This window comes from Manis javanica, chromosome 1 (genome assembly GCF_040802235.1).
Source record: "Manis javanica isolate MJ-LG chromosome 1, MJ_LKY, whole genome shotgun sequence".
NCBI classification, from domain to species: Eukaryota; Metazoa; Chordata; class Mammalia; order Pholidota; family Manidae; genus Manis; species Manis javanica.
The window spans coordinates 88,358,878-88,376,323 of NC_133156.1; the positions used below are offsets into that span (position 1 = coordinate 88,358,878).

A 17,446-nucleotide genomic window follows, 5' to 3' on the forward strand; every position below is an offset into this window, starting at 1 on the left:
ATATCAAAACTAGATTCTCATTTTTATATCACACTTAAAATTATATATTATTTTAAATGACATACTGTCTGTAACAGATATGCATATTTAGGTATACATAGATATACATATACACAGAGAGAGATGGTATAATTCAGTGTGGAACAAACCATATACCCATATACACAGCCTCTTTACACTAGCTGCAGTACAGCAACAGCAAATGGCAAAAGGTCACAGGAAGAATAATAAGATGGGATCAATCAGGCATAACTGTTTCAGTGGAAAGACCTTTATCTGCACCCATTAAGTGTTTTGCCTGACACTGCAGATACACTCCATCCAGAAAGGGATAGCAAAACAAAAATGAAACAAAACAGCAAACTGAGTACCTCTTGGATCTATAACTGGCATAAACAATTCCTCCAACTCTCCTCCCACAAAGTAAATAAATGCTTTCTTCACATTAAACAAACTATTTTTTAACATCTATTATGGACACTCTGTAGGTATAGAGGACATTTAAATGTAAAAAAAGACATTTGGCACAAGCTAGAGAAGAAACCAAGATATGTAGGAAGTATGAACAGCAAAACATATATCTACTAATAAACTCTGTATGCCATAAGCACTGATGGAATATCACTTTTGTTTTCTTTTTAGTCCTCACAATAAGCCAGTGAGTTAAATACATTCTTAATTTTCTATAGAAGTATATGAAAAAAACAGAGGCTATGTCCTAGAATGAATATATTTTGTCACCTCCAAAATTCATATGGTGAAACTTAATGCATACTGTAATGGTATCAGGAGGTGGGGCCTTTGGGAGGTGATTAGGTCATATGGGCAGAATCCTCATGAATGTGCTAGTGCTTTTCTGAACAAGACCCCAGAGACTCCCCTATAGGGCAATGCCCACTGGAGCCACAGAAAGCCACCAACCAAAACTCCAGCCTGGTGCAGCCTTAGGAGCGCGCCCAGGCACAAAGTGCCGGCAAGATGTGGGGCCAGCACAGAGAACCACCTCAAGCACAAGGTGGCCTAGGGTTTGCTTGGCAAAGCTATGGGAATAGGACTGCAGCCCCAGGGGGCCTATAGGGCAGAGCATTGAGCCAGAGATATGGCTGAACTTAAGGTTTGGGACTTAAGAGCAATTTGAGAGCAATAGAGAACACTTTGCCTCAGAATGAATCATACCTAAAGCCTCAGCCATATCTGATTTAAATGATATTTAAATGAGGCTTTTATTGAAGTAAAACATATTATAAAGTGTTCAAGTCGAAGCTAACAAATGAAAGGATTGCTTCTTTATAAAAATGTCACCTACATAAACTAAAAAATTGAACTATATCACATTCACTTCTAGAGTGATAGTGAGTATCTGCTTTCACTTACTCAATGATAGAGCAAGCAAGAAAGGAAGCTGTTAATTTTAACTCATGCTATTTATGTATTGTATTTAGCTGTACCAAGGATCCAATATACTTGAATAATTTTAGTATTTTATAATAAAAACACTCAAATTAATTGAGTAATGCCATCTCACCTAAAACACTGAAAAAGGGGGAAAATAAAAAATATATTACCTGCAGTAATCTCCTTGCTTAGCAACCTTGGCCAGGGAGAAAATGCAGTCAACAGTTGCTAGGTGATGTACTGCTTTACACAAGGAGTGATAATGTTCACTGAAATTCCTACAGAAGCAAGAACAAAAAGGTGAGCAAACTGATTTCTTAGACCTATAAAAGCTGTACAATTAGTAATCACTTTATTAGCTAAGAAGAGCATGAACAAAATAACCAGGCATACCTAGCACTTAAGAAAGATGGAAATTACAATGAACTACTTTCCTGTTTAATATAACTTGTTTGCCAAGGATTCTTTTTGTTTCATTTGGGTAGAAATATATACATTTAAAATAGCTTCTATACAGAGATATCTACTATTAATACCATACTGCACATTTCATCTGACCATGACATTTCAACTTACACATAATTAACACAAATGTGATGATCATTTTCATTTAGCTTGAATAACATCACAAACTACCCATAAGGGTCAGTTTCCCTTTGTGCTTCTCCTTCACAGCACCACCCAAAATAGGAATAATAGTTTCATTACCTTTCTCTCACACTGATTAGAAACTTCTGGATAGTACAGCCCATGTCCATCTGATTTGCCTATCCATATAGCCCTAACATCTAGCCCATAACCTCGGCATAAAGTAGACATTGTAACACATTTTGTTGAAGGCAAGCAAGAAGAAAGGTACTTTTTTCAGTGATCTTCAGTTATCTTACTAATAATGCACATAGAAATTATTTTAGATTTGTTTTTAAAAAGATAGTGGTCACTGACACGAATCTCCAGCGAATTAAAAAACTGGGTATCTAAAAGCTTAAGAGACTCTTTTCTTGAAAGACTTTTGCAGAAAAAATATAGGAATATATGCAGGTGTTTTCTTTTTTCTTTTGCTTAAATTTTCTCATTATCTCATATCACAGGTATTTTTTACATCCTCTCTTTAAAGAAGATCCCCACCTCCACCCCAGGCAAGGGAAACAAAAGCAAAAATAAAGAAGTAGGTCTCTATCAAACTAAAAAGCTCTGCACAGCAAAGAAAACCATCAACCAAATGAAAAGGGAACATACTGAATCGAAGAAGATATTTGCAAATGATATATCCAATCAGAATTAATATCCATAATATGTAAAGAACGCATACAACTCAACACCAAAAAAAAAAGCAAATAACCCAATTAAAAAATGGGCAGAGGACCTGAATTGACATTTTCCCAAAGAAGACATACAGATAACCAACAGACACATGAAAAGGTCCTCAACATCACTAATCATCAGGGAAATGAAAATCGAAACCACAATGAGGTATCACCTCACATTAGTCAGAATGACTAGTATTCAAAAGACAAAATAACAAGTGTTGGTGAGGATGGAGAAAAGAGAACATTGTGCAGTGTATTGGGAATGGAAATTGCTGCAGCCACTATGGAAACAGTTCCAAGAAATTAAAAATAGAAATACCATACAACCCAGTAACTCCACTTCTGGGAATTTACCCACAGAAAGCAAAAATAACTGATTCAAAAAGATAGATGCATATCTGTGTTTACTGCAGCAGTATTTACAATAGCCAAGATGTGGGAGCAACCTAAGTGTCCACTGGTAGATGAATGGATAAAGAAGATGTGGTGTGTATATGCATATAATGTATGTGTGTATATATATAAAACAAATGTATACAGTGGATGTATATATATAATGAAATATTACTGAACCATAAAAAAAGAATGAAATCTTGCCATTTGCAACAATATGGATGGACCAAGAGAGTATTATGCTAAGTGAAATAAGTCAAAGAAAAACAAATATATGATTTCACTTACATGTAGAATCTAGAAAAATTAAAAAATGAGCAAACAAAACAGATACAGACTCATAAATACAGAAAACAAACTGATGGTTGCCACAGGGGAGAGAATGAGAAGAGGGCAAAATATGTGAAGGGGATAGAGATACAAACTTCCAATTATAAAAATCAGTCAGTTATGGGAATGAAAAGTACAGTATAGGGAATAGAGTCAGTAATATTGTAATAACAGATGGTAACTACACTTTTATAGTGACAGATGGTAACTATACTTATCATGGTGAGCCTTCCATAATGTATATAACTGTCAAATCACTCTGTCGTATACCGAAACCAAGAGAAAATTTTGTGCCAACCATTCTTCAATAAAAAAAAAGATCCCCACCCCACAAAAAAAATAGTATTATGCTCAATGCTTCTCTTAAAATTTCTCTATTCTATTGTGGGTTTCAGAAACTTTGAGATCGAGTTTGTTTGTATCTTCAATCCAAAGGTTTTTAGAGGGCTTCATAGCTTGAAAAGGATATCCCAATTAAGCTATCATGTGAACAGTTATTCTCATATTATCACTATATTTTTTTTAATCTGATTTGATTTTTCTAGTGATACTAGAATAAGGTATTCTATGTAAATGACTTTTTCAGATACTAGAAACATTTTAAGTATCCAGCTTTGTTTTTGTGTTGTTTGTGAATTGAAAAATATATTTACAGTATATTTTATACTTGAGTAGACAGAGCATAATGAATATAATTACCTATTTCTCACTGAATTAAAGTTCATCAAAACAAGCAACACAAATCCTACAAGTCTGTGCAAAATCTCAAACATAAAGGAGAATGACCTCTGGCATTAGCCAGGCAGCATTTAGTTGCCACCTTAAAAATGATTCTTAGTTCTGAAGAAGCCACATCTGCCCAGCTGCCCAGTGATCATGCCTTGTCATTCCTGATCTGGCTTCAAGTTTACATCTGACCACTCACTTACCCCATGGACCGTGACCTATTCTGTCCCTGTTCTAATTATGGACCTATCTGGTCTTCCTGTTCTGGCACTCTCTTTTTTGGTATCCTTTGCCTCTCTGCATCTTCATGTGAGTGTGTGAGTAACTTTGCCACTAAAGATCAGTCATTCTCAATCTCTCCTTCTCAGTTCTTGTACAGGCCACCAAAACCCTAATTTGCTACTACACAGCAGCCTTAGGTTTGATGGTAACTGTCCCTGATGATCTTCAAATTTCCGAGATTGAAATGAGTGCCAGACCTCTCAGTGGGTACAATTTCAGTAACATAAAAAGGGAGGGTGGGAGGACAGGGAGAGATAAGGTAATTATTTTGATGTGGACAACAATGTTCCTTCTCATGTCAACTGTATAAATAAGACATGTGAGCAAAATGCACTATCATAAAACTTAAACATCACCATCAAAACTCTTACGAGCCTTATTTGGTTTCCAGGTCTTTGTCATTTGCTATACTTTGCCAAATTTCAAAGAGATTATCCATTTTTAGAAAAATAACAAGCTGAAAAATGGGCAAATTAGATAACAATCCAATAGACTGGGTTTATGTCATGACAACATGCAACTTGATGACTAAACCACCCACCAACTTGAGGATGAAGCCAAAGTGCTACAATTTAATCTCTGGTCAAAAGATTGCTGGGTCCATGGGAAGCAGACCAAGGCACTTGGATCTTCAGCTGTTTCAACAGTTTGCCATTAGATGTTGCTTAATGATATCAGAAGTTAATTTTAAAAAGGAAAGTATTTTTATTTTCTATAAACAAACATTTCTAAAATATTTGCACTACTATATGAAAGATGTTACAATTAGATTTTTGAAAAATTTGTAATTGAGAAGATTATTCAATATCCACAGGCCATCTTCTAGAACACAAAAGACATACTTTTTTGAGACAGGGTTCCATTCACAGAGTTTCTTACAGCCTTGATTTCTTGCAATATATTGATCAAAAGTAATATGACTAGTACACAATAGTATTTCAGTAAGAGACAAATACACTTGTATAGCTGGTATTCAATCCTCTGATGTCAAGTTCACTGAGGTTAATCACTTTCTTAAATTACATCATATTCACACCATCTGGCACCTTAAGAGTACACATAACAATCAATGCTGTTTTTAAGTGGGGGAACTTCAGAATCTTGCTATAAATGCTCTAGCTAAATCTCAGCTAATTTTTTTTTAGATAAAAACTTTAAGATATTTTCTTATATTGAAAGTAATACATACACATTATAGAAACTTTCAATATCATATTTGCAAAGTCAATTAAAATCTCCAGTAATCTCACCATCCAGAAATAATCAATTAATATTTGAGACTATATATAGTCTCAAATATATAAACATACATAACTATGTATATATATATATATATATATATATATATATATATATATATATATATACATTCATATGAGTGTGTGTGTGTATGTGTATAAATGAAGACATTTCTCCAAACAATATATACAAGGGGCCAGAAAGAATATTAATATTAATAAATAATGTATATATATTTAATCTTTTAAAATACAAAGATTTGCATATTGTACATGTATGTGAATTAACAGAATCATATCCTACTTTAATGCTGTTTTGCATGCTTTTCTTCACTGAGCAATGTATCATGACTATCATATTCTTCTGTGATGTTATATTTAATGCGAGCTCTCTCTTAGCAACTCTCAAGTACAGCAAAGGAGTGGTATGATGAAAGCAGAATTCTCTTAGGTTAATTTGGTAGAAGGGCCCGGGCAGAAGGCTGATACAGTAAGAATGGTATGAGGTAATAGCAGGGTGCTAGAACAGAAGGGGCCAATCAAAGAGACATTTCAAAGGGAAAAAAGGCAAACAGGAATTTGGTAACAAAATAAAAGGACAAAAAGGAAGAAAGAATCAGGGATATTGCCAAAGTTTTTAGCCTGGGAGATCTGAACTTTGTTTAGTCTAGAATGACAGGGAGAACATAACCCTGGTTTACAAAATCATGTATTTTATGAAGAGTGAATATGAATTACCTCACTATATCCCAGGACCCCAGAATGTGCCTATGAGTTTTGAAAAAAGTAATTTTAGTCCAATTTTCATGTCCTCAATGTACTACTAAAGGAAAAGCCAGGAAAACTGAGAGGTTCATGGGACCCGAACATGCTTAAAATGGGAAGTTGAAAGAAAATGGGAAAAGGAACTGAAGAAGCTATATTTTCATCCCTGGATTCAAGACTCTGAGTCAAGATAACCTCAAAAGATTCAGGATAAGTAAATTGTAATCACTTTCTGATCTTCCGAGCTAAGACTCCTCTGGGCAAAAAGAGATGGCACCAACTTACAACCTTTTAAAAACTGTCACATAATATCTTTTTTTCCCACTTGTCAGAATGGTTACTTTAAATGGAATAAAGCTCCCTGAAAGACCTCACTGAATATTTACGGTTTAAGTTTTTAAAAAGAAAGACTAACAGATTTCTAGTTAAAGTGACACTTATGGACGCAGGCAGATTATCAGCTGATGGTAAAGGGCACACATCCCACCACCAGACACCCTGAGTTCAATCTGGGCTCCAACCCTTCCCCTTACTATGGGAAACTTCTTATTCCTGCACCTCACTTTATTCATTTATAAATGATTATTACAAACTGTGGTAATAATATTTCACTCACAGGCCTCTACTGAGGAATAATGAGCATTAATATATATAAAGTGCTTGAATGAGTGGTGTCCAGAGGACGCTCCTAAGGACTCATGAAAGTCAACTGGGTATATCTCCTCCCCATCCCATCCAGCAGTAGCTTGGAATCAGCCATGATGGGACTATTTATACAACAGAAATCAGCAAACACCACAAACACTATTACTCTTCCAGAGAACTGGCTGTTAACCATTTACCAGCACACCAACACTAGTACAGGAGAAGGGGCCAATACGACTTAAACCTGTCGATACGAACACATGACTTTTAGTATATCCAAAACATGAGACATTTTTTGAGAAAACAGCAAGGAATCTGAAAATATCTCATAAACAACAAAAAAGGTAAAGAATTAGTGTAGAATTTGTGTAGAAAGGTAAAGAATTAGTCAAACAGACTAAAGAAACGTAATAACTAAATAAATACAATGGGTGAAAAGTTGATTAGATTTTTTCATTTAGAAATTTGAGGTAGGGGAAAGTTGAGGAAATTCTGTATTTCTTAAACTAGTTCTTGTCTCTCTTAGGTATGATAGTGGTATTAAAATTATACAGCAGAATATCCATGTTTTTAGAAGACGTGTGCTTAAGTATTTAGAAAGTAATATAATGTCTAAAACTTAAGACATTTCAAATGGTTCATGGGAAAAAGTATATGAGAGAGATATAAAAGAAATGTGCCACAATGTTAATACTTGATAAATCTAGGTAAGGATAAATAGGTATTCATTTCAACTTTTCCACAGATTTAAAAATTTTCAAAATAAAAAGTCAGGAAAATATATAGAAAGTAAAAAAAAATTTTTAATGGAGATAAAAACAAAATAGTATGCTGTTATTACTTATTGTCCATATTTGACCAATTCTGAAAATGGCAAACCTTTATATAAGAAAAGTAAACAAAGTCAAAGGTGGAATTTCAAAAAGTGACCCTCCTTTAGCAACAAAATGTTAGTATATAGTAACAATAAATCATATTTGGTCTTTCCCCCAAAACTAAGATGAGCTTACATTTCAATGAATTAAAAACAAAATCAGAGGACACATGTACTCAACTATTTTATAGCAGATCACAAGCAGTAATCTCTGTTTTTCTTTTTGATGGAAAGACTTTCCGGTCTATTTCTCATGGCAAAAAATCAAATTATATTTTCATTGTAAACTCACTCTAGAAAATCAAGCCATTGGGCACTGCAGTCGAGGACTAGCTGCTCCCGGAGCTGATTCAGATGTCTGTAATTCTCTACAATAAAAGGAGAGTGAAAGCGGCTCACAGCTTTTGTGCTAGAAGAGGGGGAAAAAACATAAATAGGAAATCAAGGTTACTAAGAAAACAGTAATGCCATCACTTCAGAAAATTAAAGTAGTTATTTATTATTCTCTGACGAACCTTGAAAGTAAATAGCTGTAAATTGAGAACATTCTTTTAACTGTGATCCTGAACTCTACGGATTCCAAAGATCTTTGTCATAAAGTACTTGAAGTTCATAGGACTTTGTTCAGGAAGCTTTTAAAATGCATTTCAAATTATATCCATATGGCAAGTCAAAGTTTAGAATTTCTATTTCATATGCAAAAAAGGTTTTTTCTTTATAATAAATGAAAATGCTTGTTTTAAAAAACATCACAAACAAATATGGCAAAATAAGTTCTGACAAAATTGGGAGGTGGATATATTGGTGAAGGTCATCTTGTTCTTTGTATTTTAAATTTTTCTGTATGATTGAAGTATTTCAGTGAAAAAAGCAAAATATTATTCATTAAAAGGAATAGCAAAACACTAATTTAGGAGGTAAGAAAAGATCTTTGTGAACTAACTGCAGTGGCCCTGGACAGGAAGAAATACCAAGTCTTCCTCTTCGGGGCTCAGTTGTAACCTCTGTTTCTCCCTCAAGAGGCTATAGTGCACAACAGGGGGACACCATGGGTCCCCAGGCACAGAACCCAGACCAAGGCTCCAACTCTGCCACTTCACTTACACTCTAGCTGTGTGGCTCTGGGCAAATACAACCGGCCCTCTCCAAGTATGACTTGCCTCATCTAGTAAGTGGAGATAATAACAGTGTCTACCTCACAAGTCCTGCTGAGAGGATCAGACAGTGCTTAGCAGAGCACCCATATCATTGGTACTCAAAAGAGTTACACCGTGATGGTGGCGGTGATGATGGTGGTTGCTGCTATTAATGTTATTACTATGATGGGACCATTAAGAAGAAAAGGTTGAGTGCTGGGCAGGTGACAACAGAGTGTATACTGACTGTTTTTGCTCCCCAACTCCTATAATACACTGTCATAGTTATCTTTAATTTGGCAAGTTACTGGACGAGGAATGAGTTTCTCACATTCAAAACCTGACTAATGATGTTCTAAGCCATTCCTGTCAAGGCTCCAATAGCAAAACAACAGATTAAAAAATAACAATGAACCTCCCCCAAACCATCTTATTTATTGATTCAGTTAACATCACTGAATGTTCAAAAGACACTAGCACTGACTTATGCTTGCTTGTTACTTTGAAAGTATGTCATCTAGATTTTTCTGCGAACATAATTAATCATAGCTTTCTCACCCGAGAAGATTCATTTAGTGAGACATTCCAGTTATTGTTCTAGATGACTAACATGATTTTTAGTAATTTCTCCTCATAAAGCATACTTTCATTCATAGTCTGTAGTACAGGATGAAAGGAGACAAAGGAAAGAATGCCTGCAGTGAACAAAACCTAAAATCAGTACTCTAATCTCATTTACAACTTCTGGTAACGTAGGACAAAAAGGACGGTGTTGGAGCTAAAGAGACATGTGATTGTGCCTTCAGGATCATTTGATAGTGGCAATGTATAATAAAGAGTTTTCTTTTTTAATTAAAATAATAAATTAATAATCATTCATACATCATGCGAGTTGTCTTCCATCCTTAACAGAATTCCTTCATGCTATCACCAGCTACTACTTTTCCCCTATCTGACACAAATGAAACATTCTCATCTAAAATTCATGCAAATATATTAATAGCCTAGTAGTAATCAATACTCTGTGGAAGAGAACTGCTCTATATACAAGGATATATTTCTCCAACACCACTTCTTTAAATGAGTCTCCTCTTGGGGATGAATGCTTAACCAAGGAAAAAAGACAGAGTCTCAATGTGGCCCTCGAATTCTGTTGTTGGCTAGTTTATTTTCATCAAATTCATGATATAACTTACAACATAAAGAACTATTACAATTAGATACCATTGAAAGCATTAAGAATAAAGAAATGTGGAGCTCAGTAAGGTAGAAAATTAAATTTCAGCTTCTTACAAGAAATGTCAGGGATAACATTCATCAAGAAGTTCAAGCAACCAAACTGATCTTATAATTAAAGGTTCTGCAACTTTTTTTTCATGTGTTTAAAGTGTACTCGGAAGTATAAGAATTAAACAGTAGTTTGTAAAACAACGAAATAAATGCACAAAAATAATATACCTTTGGAAAATCAATGATAAGAAAAAGAGTTTAAAATAATTATTTCCTTTGTTAAAAGTTCCATAAGAAACCTGAAGGGGAAGAATTGCTTTTAAATGTCAAGGATACTATTATCAGTCCAGCAGCTTGAAGGTATATAGATGTCATTAAAATTCACACCAATAAAAAAAGAATTATTTTTAAACTTACCTTCCAACCTTAACCCAATCACTTGGTATACAAGATACTGCAGAATTCTTTATTTCAATCATAAACTAAAATAAATACAAATAAAACTCAGATATTTTAATGATTAAACATTGTATTTTCAAAGCTCTTCAAAACTATGCTGTAAGTTTTGTAAATATTACCCTAAACAACAAAATAAATCCAGAAAACATTTAAAATAAAATCAACCAGGAAGCAAGTGATCAACTGCTATCATACTCTTAGTTTCTTAGCATCAATTATGTATCATCTCTTCTTCCTGCTCAGTTTCCTGGGTTATTACAATGAAATTCAATGTTTCAAATAAATGAACAAACACATTTATTTTATATAAAAACCCAGAAGCTTTGTGGCTGTCACTAAGTTTGAGGTGCTACAGGAACTTTATTACATTTATCAGTTTTATAACATTTCAGGTATTTGTAATATTCATATTATTAATAGTATCAGTCTAGCTCTTGAGTTTACTTTTGTATGTAGCTTTTACATTGATGATAATAGAATTAGTGGTTAATTTTAAGAATTTTCAATCTCAGCAGAAATTTTGGAACCAATGATGTCCTCTTACATAGAGAGGAATGAATACAACTTCAAGTCTGCCATGCCCAGTTAAATAGATAAGAGTAAAGAGTTTAAATACGTCCCCTTTGGCTACAAAATATAACTGAGGGAAAAACCCACAAAATAAATATTATTTGGAAAGATAAAATCAATTTAAGACTACGCCAACAAATTCTCCTTCAATATTATTTTTAAATGTTCTATGCGATGTATTAAATTAGTCTTTTTATAAAATAATTCTGAAAAGAGATATGCCAAAGACAAACAGCAAAATTTAGGGACATGCTGGATCCCTAACATTTGGAAAGGCACGTCGAGGTCCATAATGACCACTGCAGAGCTCCACTGGAGTTACTGCCTAAGGGAGGCTGGACATTTGGAAAAGAAGCTAAAACTTCCCCAGTGAGGTCACTGGACAGCCAGATACTCTGGTTTACTTAAGTAATTTGCCCTAACATGGCAGCATGTTGGCAACAGATTCAAATCGGTACCTATACATATTACAAATTGCTAGTGGTCACAGACCTTTGGAGCACCTAGGAAACAGTCTGGACTGTAACTGTTTAATCTCTAAGTATCAAGGGACTACTCTAAGGACTGATGCTCAAGCAAGCCATATACAAAGACAATACAGGATGGAAAATAGCGACAGGCAGGAAAGCCCAAGTGGACCTACTGCCTGTCACACCCCTGGGGTTACTTCCTCAGATGGATGCTGCTCCTGGGTCCTTTTCAGCCTGTGTATCTCCTCCAATCTGTCATCAACTAGCAGTTTCTTTCTCCTCTATGTTGGCTATGGAATAGGAAATTCTCTCTGCTTCCTTTTACAAACATTTTAAGAAAGAGCAGGTAAGTCTTTTGTTTAGGGATTTTATTCCTAAAGAAAAGGAAACTAAAACTGGAAATTTAACATATGTTTCAGAAATCTTAGAAAGTTCTCATAGCAACTTTCCCTGCTCTGTAGTTCCTGACTTTGTTAGGTGGTATTGCAAGAAGTCTGCCTTGACTTTTTCTAGCAAACTTCCATATTCTTCTCTAGGGATTCAGTTCTATCAGTTATGTCAGATGGTGTTACTCAAACTGTAGCCCGTGGTATCACTGGACTCGCATCATTGCTATTTACTGAAATTCTTAACTCACTCCAGAAGCTGCTGTTTTCTCCAATACTATATACTTAACCCATTCCTGCTTCCACCTTTTCTTTCTCACCCTCTCCTAAGAATATTCAAACATTTTTAATTTAGAAGATTTAATAGAGAATGCTTTCCACATCTTAAGCATACTAAACAGATATCTGGATATGTTACATGCTGAGAATTAATAAAATATTTCTAAATTTTATTCCAATATTTCTTTCTTTTTAAGAAAAATAATATTTATAAATACTGCCCCAAATCTAAATATCATCCTATATCCACACCCATTCCATATCTGATTCACAGTTAAGAGATAATTCTCTATATACATAAACAATGAGAGAGACAGTCACAGAAGCAGTGAACTATGTAAAGATATATAAATTTCTGCTTTCATTACTTTCTTACAAACAAATACTTTCAGAGTAAGACAAAATAATGCTCATTAAGGCTGAGTGTTCTAATGACTACACAAAAACTGGAACAGAGGTGAACACTGTCAAAAGTAACACTGACTTGACAAATTTTTTACTAATAATATCTATGTACTGCAAGGGGCTGCTGTAACAGATTTAACAAATTATTACAAAGTTATATGTATGAAAATGAAACTTCAGATAGAAGGGTATTAAATAAGAAGCACATACATATATATAAAGGGTTTTCCTCTCCCTTTTTCCCTCACTTCTCAGAGGCAATCATATTTGACAGAGTCTGTTCTTAGTTCTTTAAGTATCTCTAAATAACTTGCTCATACTTTCAGTATAACTTTTTAAAAACAGAATTTGATTATAACATGCCAGATATGTAGAATTCATTTGCTGTTTAAATGCATAGAATCAGTACTTCTCAAGAAAGTTATAAAAATGATTCTGTATTGATACATTATTAAAATTCTAGAGGTTTTTAAAAACCAACAAGAATCCATACAACTATTATTAACTAAGAAATTTCTTGCCTCAAACTCATCATTTTAACCTAGTAAAGGTTAAGTAAAGAATAAGGTAATTTATCTTCCTACCTAATTACATATAACACTATTTGCTTGATCTCCAAGTTGTGCTTTCTCTTAAACTTCAGTACCACACTGATGAAAGAATAACTAATCTACTATCCTTTACGTATTTCTGATCAGTTTTCTCCATTTTTCCTTTAAAACTGCCAGCTGAATCCAGTACTGTCTTCCCAAGACTTCAGCTTTATTTTAGTATGAGCAGTATGAGCTCTAAATATCTGGATTTTATCAACTAAAATCCACAATGATGACAAATCCCTTGTGTTAATATTTCTGAGTTGAGTGAAATAATGACATGGTAGAAAGATTGGAGTCAGGCAAACCTGGGCTAGAATTGGGGTTCTGAATTACCTAAACTATTCCAAGCCTCAGTTTTCTTTCCTGCAAAACTAGAATAATCCCTTTTTGTGTTGTCACAAGGATTATTAAATAATACATGCAATGTTTAGCACCACTCTGAACTTTAACAAGTGCTTGATAAATGGTAACTACATTAGTATTATTATCATTACATGAATAACACTTGCATATGGCTTATGGTTAGAGAATACTTTCACGTATTTTAACTCATTGGTCTTCATATTAGTCTCACAACAGAGGTCACTCTCCCATGTAGAAGAAGAAGTGGAACTTAGAATCAGGTTTCCCCACTGTAATACAAAGTAATCACTTTTCTATTACATATCTTTTATTAATATTATTATGCAGTTTTGGTCATCTCATTTTCAACAAATAGCCTACAATAGTGGCACTAAAGTCACTTACAGCTTTGCAAGGTCTTGATTGCATAGTAAAACCTAAAGAAACAGCTAAATATTTAATATTTAGTGTGTGTGTGGTGGGGCTGGGGGGATGGGACTGAGTGTAAAAAATATTGTTCAATCATTTTTCTGTTACATAGAGCTCTATGTGGAATATACTAAGAAATGTCTGCCTGAGTATAACATCTTAATTTTAGTCTAGAGGACTGACTGGCTAACTTCATCATTGGTCTATTGAATGGCACAGATTAATTATAATAAAGATTATAATTTACTTATAATCATACAAATTAACAAGCTCTTGACTAACTAAAGCAATGCAAATATTTAAAATTCCGACTTGAAATTAAGGTTTTTCCCACTAGGAAATATCTATTTTTTTAAATCCTGAATAATATGTTCATCCAATGGAAATTATTCACAATTTTTTTTTACAGTGGATTCTTGATTCATTTATTCTCTTAGCAGTCCATTATAGAGGGCCCTACATTAAGCTCAGTACTGTCTTTTTTTATTAAGGTATCATTGATATATAATCTTATGAAGTTTTCACATGAGCAACATGGAAATTATTCACAAATTTCTTAATTTGCTATTTTAGCAAAATAGAATTTCTCAAATTCTCTCAATTGGGATCTCTATATTTCATTAAATGTAAGATGAAGAAATAGCACGCCTCAATACTTAGATCAGGACCAAAACATACAACCACATTTTAGAAGCATACTTCCTCCTAGTTCTTTCTCATTCAGATATTTATATCAAACTTTAAACAGAAGTACACATACCAAAGAACACATTCTAAACAGCAATAAAGAACACTCACTGAATGTAGGTTTTCACTATAGTTTTGTGTTTTGGGGTTTTGTTTTGCTTTTTGTTTTTTTAGCAGGCTATATACTCCTGACTTCAAAAGGAAGCCCAGCCATTTAATCACTGTGTGATGCAATATAAGGGGTTCAATTCATATCATTTCATCATCTGCAGTCCAGGGATCAAAGACTAACTTCTGTCTCCTGGATTTAGGATAAATGAATTGTGAGTTATTATTTACAACAATCATGGTTTCCTATAATATAATCTCAACAGATGATATTAAAACATGTAACATTAAGTTGCATGATTTTACCAAGAGTCTGAAGTAAATAAACATATAAAATATTGTTATTAAAACAATTTTTATTAAAAAAAAGATATTACAACATATTTTCAAGGAACAAAACAAAATCTGAAAGAAAAACTTTTATCCTATCCTCAGTTATTTACATTTTAAAATAATTTTTCTACTTGAGGAAAACTAATGCAAAATAAAAGTAAATTTGACATTACCTCCTGTCCTGATACTGTCACATATTGTGCAGAAGGATTTTTTAGTATTTTTCGTATTTCTTGCAAATGCATTTTGATCTTGCCAATAACTTCTTGAATTTCATCCTTCCTCTTTTTTATTAAAGGGAAGTCAGAAAGGTCTTTGAATAATTCTGTTTTATCCCCAATTCTAAATGAAAACATGCAAATACATATATTGAAGCATATTGCTTATACCAATTATCAATTGTTTTTCATAGCATGATGGAAGATCAAAAGGTTGGAAGTTATGAAAACAAGGTTCTAATTCCAGCTCTGCCACAAAATATTTATGGTAACTTTCTTAATTTCTTTGAAGATAGTCAAAATTACCCTAACATCATTTTTGTTTTGCAAGTTCCCAATTCCCATGGTGAATCCAAGAGATAAAATTAAATATTGGTTGTTTGCCTATTCAGAAAATAAATGCAAATGTAAATGATAAAGGATCTTTTTTCTTTTATATAGAGTTCTTTTGGGGTGAATTATAAAATGACTACCTCTTAAAAGATAAATTTATTTTTGCAGTTTCTCAATATAAGGTAGACCATCCCTGAACATCTAGCAAATGAGTACAAGATACCACCTCATACCCATTTCTGGATGAATAAACTACTACCACTTGCTCTGCCTGGACTTCGTCTTGTTAATCATCTGATACCTGAAGAAGTACTACATCTATCCTACATGATGAATTGCCTAAGTTTTGGACAGCAAAGTATTACTTTCAACGACAATGCAGAGAAAGCCTTTAGCAACCAATCACATTTTCTAATTTCACATTCAATTTCTACCCATTACTTCTATGGAGACTTAATAATCCACATACCAAATGGCAAAGACATTAGATTATTTTCACTGCTGGAAAAGAAAAGCTAAGAGTCTGCTACTTACTTGGCAGCTTGCTCATTAAGAATCTTTAAGTAATGCTCCACTGGAGTGAGGAGTTCAGGAATTTCTAAAATAAATGTCTGGAGCAAGTCTGACTGAACGTGAGAATTAACAGCAGGTATTAATGCTTGAAATTCTGACTTCAGGTGATACAGGGTTTTGACAATCAAGAAGAACTCTTGGGTAGAACACTGAAAATAGAAATATTTTTTACTTAAATAGCATAAGATACGTGAACATGAAATTTAATTAGTGGTCTTTTTAAAGTGAAAATCAGAATAAAAGAATTTTAGGTTATCCTACAAACTACTTAATTGAAATAAAGTATTATTGATGCCTTGTAATGTTAAATCAATAAACTTTATAAAATAATATCTTAAAGTTATAAAGAAAATGATTGGAGCCATGAATAGTAAAATACTTGTTCAGTACTTTTTCATTTTGAAATATATGGCATAAATACAGTAAAGAATGTAAAAAAATATAAAGGAGAATTCTGGGGAAGTATCTGTAAAACATATGAGAGATGAAGGGCAAAATTCTCACAAGTACAATGATTTCTTACAAATCAACATGGAAAAGATGAAAAAGCCAAAGAATGGCTACGTGAATAATTGGCTCAAAAAGAAAAATGTCCAATGAGCACAAGGTTAACTTCACATATATTAGGACAAGCAAATTAAAACAAGATAGCATTTTTCACTTAGAATTTCAAAGACTTAAAAGCCTGAAAATCATACAGGTGTAAAAAGACACTTTTATACACTACTTGTAAAGGCACAACCTTTTTGAGAGCAATTTGGCATAACTTCATAATATAAAAATGCACATACCCTTTGACTAAATTCCACTTTTAAGAATTTAACTAAAAATATAACAAGTAGTGAAAAAATGTTTGTGCATCTGAATATTTGTAGTAGCACTGTTGGTAATATATTAAAAAGATGAGTAAGAAACAAATATCCAGCAGCTATTA

General features: G+C 33.4%; 1 protein-coding gene across 1 annotated transcript in view; it reads right to left on the reverse strand.

Moving 5' to 3' along the window:
• The window catches only part of MSH3 (mutS homolog 3), a 172,269-nt gene that overhangs the window by 64,832 nt on the left and 89,991 nt on the right, over positions 1-17,446 (reverse strand). The window contains exons 14-18 of the mRNA XM_073234569.1: positions 16,474-16,661; positions 15,562-15,730; positions 10,742-10,806; positions 8,251-8,367; positions 1,566-1,673 (exon numbers count right to left, since the gene is read on the reverse strand). Of these exons, the coding sequence (XP_073090670.1) occupies positions 1,566-1,673; positions 8,251-8,367; positions 10,742-10,806; positions 15,562-15,730; positions 16,474-16,661 (647 nt within the window). The remainder of the gene's footprint in view (positions 1-1,565; positions 1,674-8,250; positions 8,368-10,741; positions 10,807-15,561; positions 15,731-16,473; positions 16,662-17,446) is intronic.